This window comes from Anser brachyrhynchus, assembly GCF_964034855.1.
Source record: "Anser brachyrhynchus genome assembly, chromosome: 12".
Taxonomy (NCBI): domain Eukaryota; kingdom Metazoa; phylum Chordata; class Aves; order Anseriformes; family Anatidae; genus Anser; species Anser brachyrhynchus.
The window spans coordinates 17,423,772-17,447,000 of NC_137707.1; the positions used below are offsets into that span (position 1 = coordinate 17,423,772).

The 23,229-nt window shown below is 37.3% G+C and overlaps 1 protein-coding gene across 5 annotated transcripts in view; it reads left to right on the plus strand.

The window, feature by feature from the left end:
- The window catches only part of LOC308176757 (uncharacterized protein), a 320,082-nt gene that overhangs the window by 194,509 nt on the left and 102,344 nt on the right, over positions 1–23,229 (plus strand). For 2 of the 5 annotated variants that reach the window (XM_080552909.1, XM_080552908.1), the window contains exon 6: positions 3,988–7,210. In XM_080552909.1, the coding sequence (XP_080409035.1) occupies positions 3,988–4,175 (188 nt within the window). In that variant the 3' untranslated portion in view covers positions 4,176–7,210. Of the gene's footprint in view, positions 1–3,987; positions 7,211–19,394; positions 19,575–23,229 lie in introns of those variants that run through there. The other 3 variants (XM_080552905.1, XM_080552910.1, XM_080552911.1) reach the window with 3 other exon arrangements.

A 23,229-nucleotide genomic window follows, 5' to 3' on the forward strand; every position in this document is an offset into this window, starting at 1 on the left:
AGATCATCAGCTGGTATAAGTCACTGTCATTCACTGGAGTCAGAAGAGCAATTCTGATTTACAACAGTTTAGAATTTGGCCAATAATCTAATTAATATAATCAAATCCATGTACAGACACCAGAATAAACAATACCAAACAGTAAGGCAAGTAACCTATCTTAGAATGAAAATAAAACGAATGTCCCAGGCTTCTTAAATCACTGTTTCATTACATAGCTTTGCTTTCTATCAGCTTTGATCTCCTTCATTTCATTAGAGCAAACTTCTCATTAGAGGCATGAATTTCTTCCTATGAAATTGATCTCACATTCAGCACTGATATCTAGTGACTTTTTCCAGTTTCAGCTTTAGTCTTTTTATACAGCACTAAAAAAAAATCCAAACACAAATTATTACATCATAACTAGAAGAACATATGGCATGTCCAAAACTGAGCACACAATAAATATGTTTCTAATAAATACTTTGGTGCTGAGTAAATTACAGATGAGAGGAGACAATAAATTACCATTGTGCTATCAATTCCTTTTCTTAGCATGGTAGCAGTTATTAAATTAGTTTAATCATAGCCAAGCAGTTGAGGTGCAGTATCATTGCTTATTACACCAGCCATTATCATCTCACTGTTACCTCGGGCTTTCCTCATCTGTTTTATGTTCACCTTATCTCTCAGATGGGTAGTTTGTAAGCTTTCTTATTTTCTTATACTTATTTCCTATGTGTATATACATATATATACATACATATATTTTATATGCATATATATTTTATAAATATATATATATTTACACACACTCATATATAAAGTGGCTGTATTTTATCTGTCAGTACTGGGCCTTGATATATGATTCTGGCCTTCAAGTTTTGTCAAAAATAAATACTAATTATAATAATTTCAGTGCAACAGATGAAACTCATTTAGCTTCAGGATAAGACATCGCGCAAAAATCCTACTAGCCTGCATTTGTTGATAGATTCATAGAGATACAGAGGAGGTAAAACTGAGAAGAGTACACCCACAACATACCCATTTGAGCAATTTTTTCTACCCAAAGTTAATTCTACAATGTTAATGCTTTTTCATTTTAATTGTATTTTTTTTCCTATGAAGTTATACCCATTTACTTTTGGCATTCATGAGTTCTGAGTATTTGGACAAACCAAGACATTTTCAGGAGTTTCTCTTATATGTAATGAGAGTCATGGAGGGCTTACATATAGGCATCTAACAACCTCTGCATTTAGGAGTGGATTCTTATATCTGTAGGCTGGACAAGTTGGGCTTTTACAAATACATTGTCCCATTACATCTTTCTAATTAAAGATCAGCTGCAGGAAATAGTAAATTTAAAATAGTGATGACAATGTTAAAACTTCCTGAGGAAGAAGGATACTATTGAAGATAAGGAGGCAAATATCCTATTAGGAGAAATGGAAATAAATGTTCTATGGTGACTCTAAAGCATTGTGCAAGTATTCACAGTGGGCTATAGATGAGAATATGAAAAAGATGAGTGTTATAACATCAAGGGGTATGAATGACAAACAGATGCTAAACAGACAAATGAGCTATGGCTGAAGGAGGCCAGTGCTGTTGTACTGAGGGAAGAGAGAGGAGGAAGAGGTGGATAAAAAAAAATATAGCCTCGGAGAAAACTGAAAACCATGCTGAGAAGTAGTCTGGAGAAGATCACAGGAAACAGCTTATGGAATTAAAAACATTTGGGAAATTACAGCACTTAGGAAGAATTAAATATAAGAAAGTAATGGTCATCTATGAAAATAGAAACTTCAAAAAGGAAGAGACCGCAGCACAGAACCTGGAGGAGAAAAGCTACAAAATCAGTAGATATGATCTCAGCATGAATAAAGAGAAATTCTAGGGACCCCCTGCAACATAGCAGAGTCTCTAGGAAGACCTTTTATGAAGAGTTAACAATAGGCTTTGGCAATAAAGAGCAAGGAAATGTCTAAGAAAGGAATATCTGCCTGAAGTGATGGTCTCACATCAGTCCCATCATGACTGGGAAGAATGTGTACCAGATATAAATAGCATCTTATTTTTTTTCAAGTGGATATAACTTGTTTTCACTGATACTCCTTACTGTTAATTTGTTAAAGATGCTGAGATTATATAGATAAATATTAACACAATTTACAAATTAATGTAAAATGACATTGGAAGCAGAAACACTAAAATAGCACAAATGTATTATTTTACTCTCTTAATGAATTAACCATACTGAAAGTATTACTTTCAGACTTTGGCTATCCATGGAAATATTTGTCAAATAATCAGATTTAACAAATGGATGCAAGTATAGATAAGAAAATGAGTTCATAATGAGAACAGATGCTACAGAGACAAAGGATATCTTCAAAAATCCTATATGGCTTAATCCCATGGCCATTTTCTGTATGTGTTCAGAGTCTAACTTCTACAAGTATTTAAAAAAAAATCTGCTCAGCAGTGCAACATGTAGCTGATTTAGGAGCTGCATACCTAGAATCACAGAATCATATTCATGTTTGAAAAGACCTCTAAGATCATCTGGTCCAACCTCTAACCTAGCACTGCCAAGTTTACCATTAAACCATGTCCCTAAGCTCTACATCTATACATTTTTTGAATACCTTCCAGGATGGTGACTCAACTGCTTCCCAGGGCAGTCTGTTGCTGCTTGTTCCAGTCAGTTACCTTTTTCTGTATGCTTGCTGAGTTATTTCTGTACGTAAGATGGCATGAAGTGGCACGGAAGCCCCAACTTCCACCTCATTTCCTTTGTGTAAATATTTCTGAGATGCAGACATTAAGAAGTAAATACCAACATCTTCCTGAATTGGACAGGAATTTGTCACCTCTGCACCTTTGTAGATCTTGGCCTAACCCAGAGTTTCATAAACAGGGCCTAGGTCAATCTGTTTAGTACAATGCTTTCTACCACCATTGATGTAGGAATCAGTTTTAAGTGCTTTGTTAACACAATATAACTTGCTTGTTAATTTAAGATGTATGAGACAACCACAAAAGCTGGTTAGGCCAACGTAGAGTATCTTCAGTAGAAGACAATGTTCAAACCACAGGGGTGTAGGGGAAAGAGTACCTTAATTGTGGGTTCTGTGGATGACAGTCCAGGACCTTGAAGCGTGTCCAAGGCCAGAAACTCAAATTTATAGTGAAAAATTTTGTTGAGCATGTGTATGTATTTTATCTTCTATGTGCCTCTGGAGCAGGCTGCCAAGAGAGTGCTTTGGAACTCTTGATTTTATACTTAATCCTGTTTGACACCACATATAGGCCTTACTACAAGGGCTTGCTTTAAAGTTACAAAAATCATTAAATGCTTCTGTAACCATAGTCAGGGTCATATTTTTAGGTGGTATTGCAAAAGGTCTGTAAATTGAGCATCAGTGTAAAACACATGAATGAATTCATTAAAAAAAAAAAAAGTAACAAACATCAGAGTAATGAGAAAAATTTGAGGGGTAAAAAGTAGAAAATCATGAGCTACTCAATTCTGCTCGGCCTGCAATTTAGAAAGAGGAGATGCATTAAGATTATCAGGGAGACTGTTACAAAAATAGATTTGAAGCTGACCCTAGACTTACTTCTGCAACAGTAAGCACAGCTTTTCGAAATAGTAGAATCAGAATATGAAAGAAAGAAGAAACCAGTCAAAGGCTATAGCAGGTTCCATATGGCAGCAACAAGTGTAAGGCAAGCTAAGCTTACCTCATGCAACAGAAGTCTCAAGTGTAGAATGCCAAGCTACAGCCAAAAAATGAAATTTTCTCCTCATCCACTTGAGCAGATCAGTAACCGTGCAGCTGGAGAGAGAAGAGGAAACAAAAGAGCAAAGTTTCTGAGAAAACTGAACGATATGTGTGTGCTAGTAGGCCAGTGTTTACGTTGTCCTCCTTTATTTCTCCCCAACCACTTTCCTAATTCAGAAGGGTGACCAGCTCTCTCCTAATTCCCCTTCAGGGTTCTGGCAGCAGGACTGTTCAAAGGAGAAGCAGAACTGCTTTCTTCAGAAGTTCAGCAAACTTTACTGCAGCCAGGGCCCTCACAGAGCAGCGAGGGCCTACCCTAAGGAAGCTGAATGTTGTTTTACTCCCATAAGAACATGTTGTTCCACCTTCTGTTTGTTGAGTCTTTTTCTTAAACCATAGACACTTGCAATTTGGTTTCTAGGTAAAAAGAGCTCATTACAGTGGCTTGTCTCTTATGATTCAGAAACCTGAAATAAAGATAATTTAGGCTACATGATTTCTGCTAGTTAAGCTAGCTTCTGGCTCTTTTTTTATTCTTAAAGACGTCCTCAAGTCAACAATACTTAACTAAAATATGCCACATGTTCCAGTTTTGGGAGACTTAAATGTCATCTTGACCCAGAACTCTACAACTGTGAACAGTCTTATCTCTAGTTAACCTGCAAAAGCATCAGATATTTCTAGGCAGAGAATACAAGGCTACATGGGCCAGCAGCATGATAAATTGTTTAGTACATTAATTGCATCAGCATAGTACAATACCATTTTATTCTTAGGTAGCCTTTTTCATTCCAAGTGCCTCAAAATGTACTCCAAATTTTTATGCAACTTGTAGCATAACTCTGCACGGATAATATTGAAAATAATTTTACATATTTTACAGAAAGTTTGCTGACATACTTTCTATTCTTCAGTCTTGTTAAGTGGAATAGAGATAAATAGTGAGGATTTCTAAGCGTTTCCAATGAAGCTTGCTCTGATAAATATATCTAGTTATGGTATTGTTCTGCATGGATTCTGTATTATTTGAATACTCCATGGTGATGGCTTCCCTGTGAGCGATACAGAATTGGTTCTAAAAGTAGTTGTCATTCTGGTCCAGTTAAGTACAGCTAATGCAATGTTTACCTATAAAGTCTAGGATTCATCAGAATTCAAAATAATTATTATGATTAAAATGTAAAAAAAAAAAAAAAAAAAAAAGGACAAATTATGAAAGATTAGCTTTGATAAATTTTGTTCCATAAAATTTGTTCTAGAAGTAGAAATGAATTATATTGGTTATATAAGTACCTGTCCTGCAGAATTATATTTTCTCAAATCAAATGTCTTTCTTGCAGAATTGGCTACAAGTGTATTTTCCTATCTCGTATGGTTTCCAGTACCATGTGAATTCATAGCTCAGAGGAGTGGTGTAATCTCATGTAATAAGTTCCTGAATTAAATATTTATATATTTACATGATATATTGAAGCAGTTTTAATGTATCTTAGTATGAGAGAGAGTAGACTACTTTACTCAAATATTATTTTGTTTCTTGAACATCATACTCCGATAACATTAAGTATCTTCCTGAAAGCTTACACAGGGTACAGAATGGAGGGGTTATAGTTACAGTGCAATCCTTAACTTGCCCCTGTTGTGCAGGAGCAGAACAAGAGCTTCAAAGCTGCTGGGTGTCATATATCTCATGTGTGCTGCAACAATGCAGCAAGTTATGAACAGGCCTTAAGCCTCAAGTGTGAATTCTTGCCTTTCTGAGTTTGCGTCTCATGCATGGAGACCGTCCATTTTTGCAAGGTACTCAGAAATGCAACCTGCCTGTGAATAGAACCAGGTGGATTGTTCTTGAAGTTGGACATTAAGATGGGGAACGTCTCCTGTTTTTGGTCTGATACTTCTATTAAGTCTGTGTCAGAAGTAAGAGTAATGTTAAGAGGTTTTATATATAAATTAATTTCAATGATAAAAAATATAATGATAATGACAATTGTTAATCTCACACAATGTAATGCTCTTCTGTTTTAAAATACTCTAGAGTAGAAAATGTTATTATATTAGTGGGCAGAATCTAAACCCACCCTAGTTTCAGGCTGTACTGAAGAAATGATTTTAAGGTCAAAGATGCATATTCAAAGTTTTTTCACAGAGAAAATTTTGAAGTGGTCTTAAAAAAAAGTCTCAAAAATACTTTAAAAAGTCTTAAAAAATGTTTCAAAAATACTGAACTGTCTGGTGAAAAAAAAAATAGGTAAATATATATATCATATGACAAAAGATATCTGAGTTTTCACAGCCCCAGCACATGGGCTAGCTGCAGTCCCACTGATACCACAGGCAGATGACAGGAGCTGCTGCCGTGTTGAATCTGCTTCTGGACAACCTCCACCAGTTTACGCCAGGAGGGAAATGGGGTTCCCTGTAGCAAGCAGGGCCTTCAGCTGTTCAGAAAACAAATCCTGTATAAATTTTAATTATTTTAGCTGTCTATTGATGATCTGGAAAAGATCTTTTAACAAACCAGGCACATTTAGCTAGGCCGTTGCCTTGTCTCTATGCTCTTTCACTGCGTAGTCATACAGCAGTGCTGCGATCGGAATTTAAATCCTTCAGTCTTTAGGCAGGTGATGAAACATGGAAGCAAATCCACTTTACCCTCCCACCTTAAATTTTGCTTTGGTGACATTATCAGGTTTATAGAGATGAGCTTAATCTGTCTCGGCCAATATAGAGAAGTGAACTGAGGGAGAAGATGGTATTACAAATAAGATCTCAAGAATTATGTACTAAATCCTGTTTTGACTCCAGTGGCACAACTGATATGACTCAACAAAATGAATAGTTGGAAATCACTGGTAGCACCACCTAATGAAATGTCCTTTCTATTCGTGAGGTGGTTCCCAGTTCATATTTGTATTCTGTAAAGCAAACTTGAAAAATAAATATATTTTATAAGGGTGGGCCACATCTGAGGAGGAAAATAAGGCAAATGCTCAAGACAGTGTAAAAGAGTAACCGCTGGCATTTGATACATGTCCTACAGGAGAATGCATCTTAGCAGAAGCATCAACAGTTGGATGTTCTTGTGAAAGTCAGCAGAAACCTCATCTCTGATTCACAGTTCTGAGACTTTCAAGTACAGGCTTCTTAGAGAGTCAAAATACAGTATGGTTGACTTAACACATGCTCTGCCTGAAGCAGAAAGATTGAGCATCATGAGTTTCATTATGAAATAGATCCTTGAAATTAGTCCTTAAAATTTATTGTGTGAATCTTAAAAATAAGATACAGGAACAGTTCTCCCAAGAAGAAGGTGCAGTTGGCCTGCTTTTGGCCTGTTGGGCTATGCTATGCCTCCCTCTTGGTTGTTCTCCCAGGGTGCTTTAGGGAACAAACATGGAACCCGCTGAGAACCTTCCAGAATGCAATGTTTGTACAGGGGGATGTTATTAACTGAATAATTGTATTACTTTCAGTTTTTAGTATTACTGAATTTCAGAGAAAGCAGAAAAATTTCTGAAAAACAGAGAAGAGTTCTTTTAGATTTGAAGTGCCTGCATGGCAATGTTTTCTCAGCTTTTTTTTTTTTTTTTCTTACAAGTGAAACTAAATCGCTGGCCTGTTCACAGAAGAAAATTCTTTGGTCTCAAGGCTTTTGTATTCAATTGGGAGGTTGGACTGTGCTCCAACAAACAGAATTATTCAGCAAGTCATTGCCTTCAAGAAGTAATGTGTAACACCTTGTTTTGTTCCTTGGTTCAAAAGGCACTGTCACTGTTGTACACCAGTGTTTAAAAAAAAAGACTATAATTCATATGCAAACTAAGGGGGGATTCATGATTTCATAATAAAATGTTGAAACGCTTTGATCATGAGCTGGAAGGAGGTGTGAAACAGTGCTTCAGAAACAGACAGATATTTGTGTAATCAGCCTTTATGTATTGCCAGTTCAGAATAATAACATATAAAAAGCCCCAACTTACCTCATCTGCCTGGTACAGCCAAGGCATAAATAAAAGAGAACAATGGAATTACTATTACTCACTCACTGAGCCCCAGCTACATCACTGTATTCTTTATAATTGCTGGCAAGAAGATTAATGTTTTGTTAAATATCAGAGTAAGGTCACAAGGGGGCTTGCAGGGCTGTCTAAACATCTAGGCTTTAAACTCCTTCCTTCCTTTCTTCCTTCCTTCCCCCCCCTTTTTTTTTTAATATTTTTTTTTTAACTTCACGGAAATTAACTTGAGAGTTTCCTTTAGTTATGGTGATTTTTATATTTTCTGTATTTGAAAGGCAGCTTCCATTTTTGACAATGCAAAAAATAGACAAGGGCAGCAATTGTTGAATGGCTGATAAAGCTTAATCACCATATTGATAGGAAGATCGTAGTTTTTTTGTATATTAGAAATAGACCTGAGTTCCATTTTGTCTGTCATATCTCTTCCTTCACATCTTAGTCCTGTATTCAAATTATGAATATTTTCTCATCACATTAATATCACCATTATCCTAAGTAATGATATATTCTATTTTAAAGCAGCCATCTTAAATGTCTAACTTAGCTTGTGCACACCAGAACAAAGTTCAGGAGAAAACCTCATAGTTTTGCAAAGTGAGATTTATGTTTCCTTAATCCTCAGACTGTACGTATCACCAGACTGAGTTTACAAGCTCCAATTTCAGCTCTCTTGCAGCAAACAAATACTGACACTTCTTCAGGTTCTTTATATACATAATATCTTACAGCTATCAGCCTTCCGCATTGTTCTTGGCCTGAGGAAATTACAGAAAAAGTTAGAGAAATAGTCCATCATAAACTAACTGATTTTTTAGGGAAACTAAAACATTTGATACATTTGATAGACCAGCTTCACTTGGGAATGAATGCCCATGTAGGAGCTTTTTGGTAAATATAAACATAGTTGTTTCTGGTGAAGGAGAAATGAGAAATTACATAGTCATCTCTCTTGTTTAGACTATTGCCAGTCATTTGCAGAATGCAAATATCTTTCTCATTTGGCTACATTATCTTCTAAATTACACAGGAGCAGTCTGGGCAACAGCAACCACTCTGTTACAAAAAATAATAATAAAAAAAAAATTTTACAAGTCCCTGTCTATTCTTATTTTTTAGAAGTGAATGGCCACAGGTCCATCTAGCATATGTTTACTTCCTGGAAGGATTCTTTGAAACAGGTGGTTTTAGCTCTGGAAGCGATCAGTGTGTGGACCAACATGCTGACTGCCACCCGAGTGCCACAAGAACACGATGTGCCCTCTCTTTCCCTGTCATAGTAAGCTCACTGAGCAATCACTTCTGGAAACACTGAATGGGGCATTAATGGGACCAACAAAACAGAGAAGGATTTGTATTAAAGAATACTTATTCTTTAGTGTTATTTGCGCACTAAAACACCCTTAAGTGAAGAACTGAGAGGGCTCCTTAACAAAATGGAGGTATTAGGAGTCCTTTAATATCTTTTACTAGAATAGGTCTCACGTTGAAGTGGGGTAATTTTACATGGTATCACTACTTTTATGAATGTTATCTTCAGATATCTAATATTGAATAAAACTAAGGACTTAAAGTAGTAATATATGGACAGCAATGGTGAAAACTATGCATTTAAATTCTTCCATTTTGCATAGAAGTAATGGTGCTACCAAAGAGCAACAGCTCTATAAGCAGCACGCAATACATGGACTGCTCTGTGTGGTTTCAGAAAAAGAAGTTTACCAATCTGAGTTAAAGGAGGTAAGAAATTTAAGAACCTCTGATCTTAATTCAGTTTAATCTGTGGCACTTGGAAAAAGTGTTTTACTTCATCGTACTCAATTGCCTGTTAGAAATGAAAAATCATGAAAAATCTGCTCCTACTTTCTTAGTGGCTGGTTGGGAAAATGCTGTGTCAGTAATTATGTACCAACAGGCATTAAAATGTTGCTATAAGACTCCCTATTCTCCACATTCTTGGATGTGAAACTGTGAATATTAGCTATAGAAAATTCAGTTGGAGGACTTGATCGACTAATCCAGAAAATATCCTTCAGTTTCATCAGTTGGTCATCCAGAGAGGCCCAGATGACTGGAGACTTGCTAATGTGATGCCCATCTATAAGAAGGGTCATAAGGAGGACCCGGGGAACTACAGGCCAGTCAGCCTGATCTTGGTGCCAGGAAAGGTGATGGAACAGATCACCTTGAATGCAATCACGCAACATATGCGGGACAACCGGGGGATGAGGCCCAGTCAGCATGGGTTCATGAAAGGCAAATCCTGCCTAACCAGCCTCATCTCCTTCTATGACCAGGTGACCTGCCTGGTGGATGAGGGAAAGGCTGTTGACGTAGTCTACCTAGACTTCAGCAAGGCTTTTGACACAGTCTCCCACAGTATTCTCCTGGAGAAACTGGCAGCCCGTGGCTTGGACAGGTGTACTCTTTGCTGGCTTAAAAACTGTCTGGATGGCCAGGCCCAGAGAGTGGTGGTGAACGAAGTGAAATCCAGCTGGCAACCAGTCCCCAGGGATTGGTGTTGGGGCCCATCCTCTTTAATATCTTAATTAATGATTTGGGTGAGGGAATTGAGTGCACCCTCAGTAGGTTTGCAGACGACACCAAGTTGGCGGGAAGTGTCAAACTGCTGGGGGGTAGGAAAGCCCTGCAGAGGCACCTGGACAGGATGGATTGATGGGCAGAGGTGAATGGGATGAGGTTCAACATAGCTAAGTGCTGGGTCGTGCACTTTGGCCACAACAACCCCATGCAGCGCTAAAGGCTTGGGGCAGAGTGGCTCAAAAGCTGTGCAGAGGGAAAGGAACTGGGGGTGTTCCTTGATGTTCATCTGAACATGAGCTGGCAGTGTGCCCAGGTGGCCAAGAAGGCTGACGGCATCCTGGCTTTAACAGGAATAGTGTAGCCAGCAGGACCAGGGAGGTGATTGTCCCCCTGTACTCAGCTCTGGTGAGGCTGCACCTCGAATATTGTGTTCAGTTTTGGGCCCCTCACTACACGAAGGACATTGAGGCCCTGGAGTGTGTCCAGAGAAGGGCTACGAAGCTGGTGAAGGGCCTGGAACACAAGTCCTGTGAGGAGCCGCTGAGGGAGCTGGGGTTGTTTAGTCTGGAGAAGAGGAGGCTCAGGGGAGAGCCTTATTGCTGTCCACAACTATCTGAAAGGAAGCTGTGGGGAGCTGGGGGTCAGCCTCTTCTCGCAAGTAACTAGTGATAGGACTAGAGGGAATAGCCTCAAGTTGCACCAGGGGAGGTTTAGTTTGGCAATTAGGAGAAATTTCTTGTCAGAAAGAGTAGTCAGGCATTGGAATGGGTTGCCGAGGGATGTGGTGGCAGCACCGTCCCTGAGGGTGTTTAAGGAAAGTTTGGGCCTAGCGCTTAGGGACATGGTTTAGTGGGTGACTTTCATGGTAGGGGGATGGTTGGAACAGATGATCTTGGAGGTTTTTTCCAACCTTAGTGATTCTATGATTCCTTGTCACCATTAAAAGATGTACCAAGTGGTATTGCCACACCATGATAGTTGAATAAATAATGGAGTTTTTTCCTAATGGCTACAATCCACTGCAATCCTAAGGAATAGGATCAGAGACTGGAAGGAATGGCAGTGAATGGGATTAGTTTTTTATTTATTTATTTATTTATTTTTTACTCATTTTGTTGGTAAGGATTAGTTTTGAACCATGACAAATATTGTGAACAAATTACTTTCTAATTTCAGTTTGTATGTTTCCTCTGGAGATATGAATACTATGCCCATGTTATATCAGCCAGGGATCTGGTGCAGTTTTCTGTACTTAGCAACAAGTGTATTGAAAGGTAAGGACTCAGCAGTCTTGCATCCGTTTTTACAATGGAAAAATTACTAAATATCAATCAATAAAGGTAAACATAAATCTAGGTTCTGATTTTCCAACCTCAGCAGGGCACGCTGAATGTCCAGTCAGGAGATATTCTGAGTTTTCACATCAAGCTTGGCTGGTTAGTTGGTTCTCTTCAAAAAGAAGTTGAGAGAATGTTGTATTATATATTTCCCCATCTGTTCTTGATATGATTTATCTAAAGTGTAGAGCTGAAGCCCAAGCCTCTGCAGGGAAAATAAATGAAGAGGAAAGCAGCAGAGGGAATAGTTTTAGACAGGGGGTCCAGTTCCTCAGTTTTTTCTTAGTACTGGAAATGAGGACTTGGCCAAGATTTTCAGTCTGGTTTCAGAATGTTCAACTCTGTAGCATAAATCTTCTCAAATGCGGGGTTTCTTAAAAATTCCTCTCATGGAGATAGCAGGGAGGTTCACTTACTAATTTTTGTCAGTCTGGGTCACGTAAGTCTTAAAACTGTCCATTATTACCTGCATATGGCTGATCGTGAAGCTCATCTGTCAAAAGCTTTTCACCTTTCTTCACCTTTTCTTCCTTGTGCATGTTTTTTCAGTGATGCTTCTCTAAGAATCATATCTCTGGGATTGTTAATGAGGTTTAAATGAAGAGACCGAACCTAAGTTTTGCCAAAAATCAGAGTGGTATTGGACTAAGTGAGGCCAATGGACAGTCAGCTGAGACCTGCACTCCAGAGTCATTGCAGTTCTTTTAAGGATCTTGTACAGCTATAACCTTAGCCCAACCCCCAGAAAACAGGTTTCTTAGCCAGCTTCAGTGGCTCTTTTGCATTGTGTGCATAAATTTATTTTCCAGTTCTTCTGGGGTGGCAGGAGGCAAGCCAAGCTGCCATTGTAACATTGCAGCACTGAATGCAATGTTGGTCCCTGAATACTAAAGAGCAACTTCAGTCCTTCATACAGCATAGCAGAATCAAATATTAGGAAACCTTGAAAACAAAGGTGTTAGCTTGAGTTTTGTATGATAGGGTCAAGATCAGAAAGGAAGTTGGTGGTAAAGTCAAGGATGGGAGTTTTATTTCCAGGCTCTTGCTTTTCAGCTCTAAACATAATGCATACCAACAAAAATGTCTTCATTATATATGTTAAAATGAAAGATTATCATTAATTCATTATGAGCGTTTCTCCATTGGTTGAAAACAAAAGAGTTGGTTAAAACTGTTGCTGGGTGGTCAATTAATGAAAGTATTCGTTGGTAAAATAAATAATAAAAAAAGCAGTAGAACATCTTTAATGTAGACGTTTGTTAATAATATTTTAACAGGCACAGTAGGCACAACATTTGTAATAAACGTAAATATGTACAAGTATGTATGGTGTGAATAGGAGAAAAATAATGTGGAAGAAACAACCCTAGCAGTTATTAAAGACACATGACATATTAAAACTTAAAAAGTCAAAAAACTGTTCAGGTTAAGGACCTATAAAAGGTATTAACATGTTCAAAAAAACAAGAATGTGAAATTAATTAGTCTTGTTTTAAAGGAGACTTCTAAAGACTGAAGTTCTCATGATTTACGTTAAGCTGCTATGGGAAAAATAGTTCTACTTAGTTGTTGACCCATTCAGCTGGGCTTACTGTACTTTTTTATCACCTTGTTAATTCAGACAGATGTGATGTCATCTCTCTCTCACTGCTCTCATCCAGTCTCTCTGTGCTGCAGTTAAGTTAAACCACCGGAAAAGAACATTCAGGAATATAGAAGGGTCCCATAATTGAAAATAGGTGCAATTTCCAGTTGAACATGCCTGTGATTTGGAACTGAAAACACAAGTGAATATATGAAAGCTTTATTTCTGGGAAAACAAGAATGGGAAGTATTTTCTTTTGTAAGTATGTCCAATATATGCAGTTCAAGTCAGTGAACATATTTTAATAAGTACCCTCCCTCCATTATTCCCACTACTTTGAAATACAAAAATGTTACTATGTCAACTTTTTTTTTTTCCTCAAGGGACTCATGAACAAATAAGTCATTAAATTCCTAGAAAAGGAAGACACTATAATAATCAAAGGTAAGAATGAATAAGCTCGGGAATATAGTATGCCAGCAATGGACATAAGAACAGAATGTACCAGTAATATCATGGCCCTGTAAAAAACACATTTTGAATCAGAAGACAGTATTGGTTTCTGGGATTGTATTTAGTCCATCACTTTGTGATAGCTACTGTTGTTTATAAGAAAATATGAAAGAAAACAAGAAAGACATTGGCAAACTGGATTGAGTTCAGTGGAGGGCCACCACGAAGGTCAGTGCTAGGGCACTTGCTCTGCAGAGAGACTCAGGGATTGGGGCTCATCCAGCCTGGAGAAGGGAGGGTTTCAGGGGGACCTGACAGCAGCCCCCAGTACCTGCAGGGGGCTTAGTGAGGAGACGGAACCAGGCTCTTCACAGCGGTGTGAGGGTGGGAGGCAGAAAGCAAGTTGAAACAAGGGAGGTTCAGGCTGGAGATGATGAGAAAATTTCCCGCCTGAGGCCAATAAAGCAGGGGCACAGAGAGGTTATATAGGCTCCATCCTTGGAGATTTTCAAGATCCAACTGGATAAAACCCTGACCAGTCTTCACAGACTGTAGCTGACCCAGCTTTGGGCAGGAGGTTGGACTAGAAGTCTCCTGAGTCCCCTTCTAACCTGAATTATCCCAAAATGCTAAAAACGGAATAAAATTATATTGACCTTACTCATGAAAAAAGAAGATTGATGTTTCAATATTCTGGAAACATCTCAATTCCAGACTTGAAAGTAAAACAGTTTTCCATTTGAAAATATATTAAAATATGATAATTCAAACAGTTTTCATTGTATTGTAAAAGAAGGAATCCAGCTCACTCTTCTGAAAGGTTATGTCAGGACGTGAATTAGCAGGGAGAGAATAGAAAAAAAACATAGAAAACTATATTTTTCTGTGATTTTATTGAATTATATGTAGATGATTTGCCTTCAGAGGTGCATGTATATCCCTCAGATTAACCTCCACATCCAGAGGTGACCATAAAATTTGGCCAAAAAATGCATCATTGTGTGGGTTTTAGATTGTGCTGGATCAAGTACATGGTATACCAAAGTTACAGAATTCAAAAGCAGCTATCCTACTGAAGACTCTGTGTATCAAAACCAATCTATCAGTAAAAATCAAACAAAATTTTGATCTGCATCATTAAAGACATTAGGTGGCTACTTCCCAGTAAATTAGAATTATTAGAATTTGGGCACAGACATACCTTTGAAGATCTGCAGTATTTACTTGATGATGAGGCTTTTTAGCTCTTCAGAAAACATTACCCGCAAAATCCGTCATGATTAAAATCAGATAATTAGATAATAAGTATGTTATTTTTATTTATAAACAAATTTACAAGGAAATATTTGATTTATTGTTACACCTTAGACTAAAAGAGAAATTCTCAGTGGAAGGAGATATTCGGATCTCTTCCACAGAGATGAATGTGGCCTGCATTTTGTTAAGTCACAGCTGCCCTTAGAATCTGATGCTGTGAATAGATTAGTAGGAATAAATTTTAATTTTAGTTGCAAGACAGGTTAGAGAGCTTTTATATCTCTGAAAAGCATTCAGAGGAACACTGTGGCAGGCCCTGAAATACCATAGACCTCCAACAGTCTAGTTTCCAACAGTCATCACATTACTTTTTTCATAAGGTCAAACTTTACAGCTGAGTTACTACCATAGATAATTCCTTCAGAGATATTTTATCTATTTCATCTTTGCTATATTTGAATTTGAGAACTGCTTTTGCAGAATTACAGTTTGGAAAGATACACCATATCCAATTTAATTTCTTAAAATGACCCAAAAATAAATTGTTACGCGTAGGCAGAAGTCACTGATATCTGCAAATGTTTCATAACCACCTCTCTTGAGTTTGTAGCTGAAAGCACGTATATAGTTTTGAAACCACTGTTTTGCCTAGGTTCATTCATTAAATAGGTCAAGTCCCAAGAGATGCGTAGAGCTCAGTTTTGTTGCATGTAAACCCAAAAATTCATTGGAAGCTTTTGTAACTCAGTAAGATTCTGTGTTCATTTAGTTTGTTCTGGATGTATTGACTATCATAAGAACCTATACAACAACCTAGAACTTAAAAAAAAAAAAAAATTCAAATGTGGTTTTAATTGATACAATTGTTTTAATTTTATACTAAAATATCTGTTACTAAGGTTGGAAAATACATTCTATAGTATTTTGGGGAAACACTGAAATAACTTCAAAAACAGATAGTAAAAATAATTTAAAAAGCAAGTTATCTGCAGAGAAAGAAAAGGCTAAGGATGACAAAATAGAAATGGAAACAGAACCCCCTGGATTATTGACTACTCAATGGGAGATAGCCTCTTAGCATTCTGAACATTAAGACCTTTTTTTGTCATTTTATATATTTAAAATCCAAACGAACAATGTCAAAATTGTATTGCAATAAGAAGCACAGGAATTAACCTAAATTGATTACATGGGATATAACCTTTGGAGTCTATCATACTCCAAATTGACCTACCGTAATGGATACATTTTTGTACCAAGTAAAGAAAAGCATTTTGCCCTTTTTGCCTCACAAGTAGCAATAAAGAATTCCGGGGAGATACCTGCCTACACGTGATGAAAGGCATGAGGCCCTGTGACTCATCAGGGTGAAATGTAGTACAAAGTCAAAAGGAAAAAGAATCAGGTAGGTTGTCTGGAGACAAGGTGGTCTGGGACCTTCAGTCATGTAAAGCTGGTTGGAAATGTGTAAGAGAAATAGATGGAGGAAGAAATTAGAGTGAGGCCAAGGAACATGATGGGGTTAGCAAGGGTGGATCTGGAGGTAAATTTCCAAGTTTTCACAGTAATTACTCCTCTGAATTATTCTGACTATCAGAATTGGCAGATCTTTATATTCTTCCATCATTCCTTGAACACCACAATTTGAAATCATGCAGTTCTAGTTTGTCATTGTTGTTTGTTTTTGTTTGCATCAAAACCTCTCTTACTTCATGTCTAATCCCCATTCCTGTTTGAGGGCTCCAGCCCTTGCGGTAGGAAGCTCAGTGAACAGCAAGAGATGGGGTGTATGTTACTGGGTGTGCACACTGGAGGGTGCTAGCATTTAGAAAAGTGTGCAGTAATTGTGATGGGGTCTTGCCACACTGAGAAATCGAGATAGAAGATGTGGGGTTTTGTCATCTAGTTGTTGTAGGAGAGCAAACTGTGACTGTGTGTCTGTATTCTGATTTAGCTTATCATCAGGCTAGGCAAACATTCAATACTTTTTGATCTTTATTGGAAAATCTGGAGTCAGACTATGATTTCCATTGCATATTACATATGCTGAATGCATATAATTACATATGCTGAATGCAGCTATATGCAACTCCATAGCTTATATAGTTTTCTTATTAGCTTATTTGTCCTTGTTTATATGTGTATTTATGTATGCTTTCCTCAGGCTATTTTGAATGTCATTGGGGAGTTAAAGAAGATATATGGCATGTTCTAAAGAAATGCAATAAAAGATAATATAGCATATTTCTTCCACGCCTGGGTATATTAATTCTTGCTTACATAAGAAAAAACACAAAACAAATTGTAAACAAGGAATCATTTGGAATCAGATTATGCATGAAAAATGATACACAGTCTCATCTCAGATATAAACCAAAAAAAAATGTAGCTTTACTGCTAATGGTTTTAGGAAACATTTTTTCTTTTTCAAAGGAAATTATTCAATGTAATAAAAACATGCTTTAAAAAAAATAAGTGGATTAATTTACCTTTTGTTTCAATAAAAAATAAATAATCATAAATATTGCACTTAGCCCTAAAAGAGGGCTCTTTCACACGTAGCTGTCTTGGTGATGGAGTTTGACCTTGGCTTTATGATACTTATGTCTGTTTTCTTTAAAAAAACTCTTTCTGGCTTTTATGGTTTCTTCTTTGCCTGCAGTCCTTTTTTCACTTACTGTTGATCACTTTGCGTCTGACTCAAAACTTATCAATGGGGATATTCCTACCAGCTCCGCTGGCCTTTAGTATCAGGCTTTGTAGGTTTAATCCTTTTGCCAGATAAGTTTATTGCAAAACTTCTACGGACTTCAGAGTCTCTTCTGCCCAGAAGAGACTTTTGGATAATATTGCACGCAGTCACACTTCATTTGTTCATTGACTTTTCCTGGTCTGTTGCACCAGAAATTTTTTACATATAAGGATAATTTTTAAAAAGGTGTAACTTCAAAAGTCAGCAGAGTTGCTTGTGTTTTTCTGACATACAATTTTTCCTTAACTATATTTTTTAAACTTTATTCCAGGAAGGTAAAAAGAAAAAAATATATATATATTTAGGGTACAGATTCAGTTTAAGAATGTGAGTACAGAAAGAGATAGTTTTCTTTGCTCACACTGAGTAAAGCTTCTCAACTGTTTGCAGGATGGAGGTTTTAATTCGTAACCCTGATCTGGCTGCATGTACAATTCTAATAAAGTTTAATGAACATTATTAAAAGTTTATGTGCAAGCAAATAGGGTTGCACATTTGGAGTAGTCATTACTGCCCTCCAAAACAGAAGTAGCTTGAGGTAGCTCCAATTTTCTGTTCACAGAAATAGCGGCATCAGGACACTAAGAAGGCAAGTAGGATACCCCAATTCTCCAAAACGTATAGTATTTTGAGTATTTTAATGGGTAGCAGGAGTGCTTGTTTTGCAAAGTAAAATAAGTAACAACACTTCTTTACAATGCTTCTTTGGGTATTAAAATACACGTACTGTAATAATGCTCAAATATTCAGTAGTTTTAGAGTGCAGATAGAGAGCTGGCCGCTCATCCCTGAAGCAGCAGCTCGCTGATGGCAGCGTGCAGTGAGGAGCATGCACCACATGCTTCCCTGTCTTGCCCTGAACCATGTTTTGTAGCTGTTTCTCAATCACTGCCTAACTGCTTCTGCAGTGGTTGAGATAATATTACAAATACTACTAAAAGGCTTTAATTGAAGCTAACTTAGCAGTAGAAAAACAATTTAGCTTCACTCTGTTGTTGCTTTGGTTCATCTTCATCACATGCAACTTAGAACAAAATACTGCTGGAAGATTTGCCGAACAGAAGTTGTCATGACTCAGGTTGTTACTCCTGTGAACTGGGTTTACACCTGTAATGACTCAGACTGAATGTCTCAGACCAGAGGGCCTGATCTGGAAAAGATAATCGTGCGAGTAAGTTGATTATTTTGTTAACTCCCATTGGTTCAAGGGAGGTTAGTCCTGCAAATAAAGTTACTCATGTACTTAACTCTTTGCCAGATCAGGTATTGTAAACTCTCTGGGGGAGGACCCATGTTTTTTTTTTATTTGTCTGTAAAGTGCCATGTATACCTATGGCACTGTATAAATAAATAATAATAATAGAAACAATAAAAACCATCTAGGGATTAAGAAGGCCTTTTAAAGAGGCCAAATGTTCTTCACATAAATCTTGGATCTAATTTGAGCTCTAATAAGCTCCATTTCCTGCTTTTCCAATATTTTTAAGCCGCATTGCAATAGCTATCTTTTTTTTTTTTTTTTTTAAACAGTTGTTTTAAGAGGGCCCTAAGGCAAGCATCTAATCAACCTAATGGAATTTTCCATGCAGTTAAGTGTTTTATTCAGCTCAAAACATTGTCTTTGATTAGACTTACCACCTTCCCTTTTACCCTTTTACATTATTTTGGCAGGCTCTGCAGGTGTAAAAGCTCCATCTCCAATGCAGTACATCGTGTGTGAAACAACCTCACTGTGTGTGCCTGCATGGCTGCCTCTGAGCTGGAGGTGAAAACTTTGGAGCCAGCCCTGCAGTCCCAGTCCCAGCTTTGGATCTGCGCATGCTACAGACACAGGCCAGCCCTTTTTACCAGGTACTCAGGTCAGGTTTTAAGTAGCTAACGCGTATCCTGCTGGTAGCCATGGAGTACTGAACGCAGCCTTGGCTGACTGTCCTAGGATATTTGCCTGGAGCCTGGGATAGCCTCTATAGCCGACCTCGAACCTTAGCTGCCCTGTTGTGCTGAGTCTGTACTAGATTAATTACAGCTGGCTCAGGTACATCTGTGAGAATTACAGCCCTCTTAAATGGCAGTGTGTGTTATTCTCTTTAGGTAGTGGCCAGCTCAGGTGCTTTAAACGAACTGGTTTAGCCTTTCAACCTTTTTTTTCATGTTTTTTTGAGTATTAAAATTGGCTTAAATCATATGAGGTTATAGCTTACTACATTATGCTTAATGTTTACCTACCTCATGAGATGTTGTGAAGATTTTTAAAGTAATATTTATACAGCATTTTGAAGATGAAAAGCATTGCATAAGTGATAATTATCTACATTTATTTTCATGCCTCAGTTGAAACATCTTTTTCTCTCTGTCTAAGATACTTAATTTTTCTTCTGCTCTTTTTTTTTTTTTAATCACTGTGTTATTTAACTTTATATGAGATTTTGGGATATAATGTTGGAGAAGAAAGGTGCTTTACAGGTTATTTTATACTGTGTCAGACGGTTCTCTTGCTAGTTTTTTTCATCCCATGATGAACTGATGCTTTCACCATCCCAATTTGCAACCAGAGGTTTATTCATGCCAGAAGAGAGGAATAGTTTGGTTGTTCAGGAAATCAGCCAAGAACTCAGAAGGCCTAGATTTTCTCCATTCTGAAACAGGTTTCTTTTTTGACATTGGAAAAGTCACTTAATTTGTTCATATCTCAGCTGGCCATCTGTAAAGCAGAAATGATGTTTCCCTACTGTGTACTTGGGTTGTAATATTACTTTTCTATATTAGGCAGCGTTCACAAGTGTGATAGGAGAACCAATATACTTCAAAAGGCATTGTTAATCTCCTGTGTGCAGATCACTCATAGGATCCAGTGACTTACAAAATGCATATGAGGCCTACATTTCAGAAATACATACTAATTTAACTCTCAGATAAGTAAGGGAGACATTTTCCATCTTCTTTAGCGAGAATCAGTACACAGTCTTCTTGAAATAATTAATGGGTGTATCTCTAAGGTCTCTGTCTAGTTACAAGCAAGACGATAAATACAAGACTCCTGGTTTGGCCCCCAGAAAAACTATGATGAAGTCATTTCTGTGAATTCTATTTTGGATACGCATTTCTGTGCTTATGTATCAGATACAAGTAGTCATTTCATTCCATTACCTAGAGTCCTTTCGTGACATGATATATAGAGGCATATCTTCTGGATAATATTGTAATTTTAATTGCTACTGATGGACCATATATTAATAATTAGATATAGGGGCCTATGTGTTCATCCACCTTTCTAGGTGGAGGCTCGTATATTGAAGTTATTCCCCACTGTAAGTAGTAGGAGAAAAATATAAAGGCATTGTACAATATTCAAAGAGACAAAGGTTTCTAAACATAAACAGTCATGCTTTTGTTATTGTTACTTGAGCCGCCGCATGCAATGCTGAAAATGTGGGTAAGATGGAGACCAAAATTTATCATATTTTAATTGAATTCAGTTATGCTTTTCAAATGGTTCCTCTGTCCCAGTGGGAGTGATCCATGGCAAGATAATGTTACTTAATAGTTTTATTTCTAAAATGCACCTTCTTCTCTCTATGCATGCAAGTGTTTTACAGCTCAATAAAAACCATTGTGAAACAGACACTAAAACATTATCCTAAAATCATTTCACTTTCCTCCTTAAATGTAGCCATTAAAGTAATAAAAAGAGGTCTACTACACAAGGAAAAATTGAGAAACAGAGAAGTTTGTATGTGGTGATAACAGATCATTCTAATCATGTTGAAGCTTCTATCAGTTGCAGTTTTGCTATCTTGAAATTGTACTGATACACTCAGATCCAGCATTCCCCCCTGAAATAAGGTTGGCTGCTTAAAGAGGTAGACATTTGCTGAGTGTATTAATTTTGGAGAATGAAGATGAAGTTATAACCTATGAAAGGCTCTAAATTCTTTATACTTTTGCAGCTGATAATGTTCACAAAGGTTAAATTGATTACTACTGGAAGCTAATCCAGTAGAGTCATTGTATTCCTGTCTAGTTCTGATGTTCTTCTTCAGTACATCCAATCCTAAAACTCAATGTGAGCTTCAACATACTCAAGGGAATTTCCTTCTTTAAAGGGAGGAAATCATCCTAACTTCTGTAATTTACCTTGCTTTTCTTAATAAAAGAGATGTCATAGTGGAGTAATAGAATGTTTTTCTTTTGTATGTTCAGTCTTCTCTTACAAAAAGAGATATTAAGAAACAAGTTTTGTCATGCTATGAAAGAGGCACTCAAAAAAAAAGGTAGGAAATTGTGTCCTGCACTCACTGTTTTTACAGATAGAAATGATGGATTATGTTAATTATGTTATGCACTATGGCAGTAGACCTGCACATCAAATGGTGTCCTCTTAGCTCCTGGTATTGCTTACATAAACCTGCTTTCTAGAAATTGTGTACCAAATATTTTATTTTATTTTTATCTACTGGCTTGTGACAATTTCTTTTTTCAAAAACCCGCACATTGCTATCATTAAGCTGCCTAAGGGCTTGTTTTTCAACTGAAGCTTCTACAAATGTAGAAGAGACGAAAATGCCTGAACAGTGACTTAGTTTGCCATTCACAGTGTGATGATGCAGGAATCATCGGGCAGTATTGTGAAATCATGAGTAAGAAAGAGTAGCTTCCTTCTAAAATTCTTTAGCCTAAACCTTGAAGCTAATATTTCTTGGCAGTTATAAAACTTTCTGAAAAGACACCTAGTGATACAAAAGCAGGGTGGTAAAATTTCCATATTACAGAACCAAATGTGTACTTACTAAACATGAAAGTGCACGTTATCATGCCAGGTAGATCGTGGGTTTAAAGGGTTGTTTTTAACCTTGGATAGTTAGCAGGAAACAAGAAGATGACAGGAAATTATTTCCTATGGGTTAGTAGCTGTGGTTAAACTTCTCGGTTTCAATGCATTGGTTAGTATTTTGATGCGCTTGCCATCCATGAGCCCAGAACAGCCATGTGGGACTCCTAATAAACAAGGCTTTGAGCTGAGGTCACGCTAAATGAATCCCCTGAAGGATCATTTCAGTCCCAGAAGCCCCAGCAGTTGTCTGTAGTCACTGCCTGGAGTGGTACCTCATTTGAGTGTCTCAAAATTAAGAGTTCTTTTCTATGTGAAAAATCTTCGTGCATTGCCCTAAATTTATTTTTTCTTCTTCAGTGATGGAAGTCTTCCATTAGCTTCCACTCTGTTTGTCACCTTGACATCATTTGTGATAACAATCTTTTCATACTTCTCCACATACCATCTTTTTCATTACAGAAGTGTACGCTGCTCGAGGAATTCAAGCTAAGCACTCCCAAATGTTAAAGGTATTTGAAAACCAAACCCAACTCTGCATCCAAATTTTACAGTCCTTGAGAGAATAGAAACAAAATGCATGGGTGAAGCTTTGGCTCAGTTAAGTGATTAGCAAATTCCTAGTTGAAACGAGCAGGGCAGATACGCATTCAAATTATCAATAGCTCTAGCCACTTA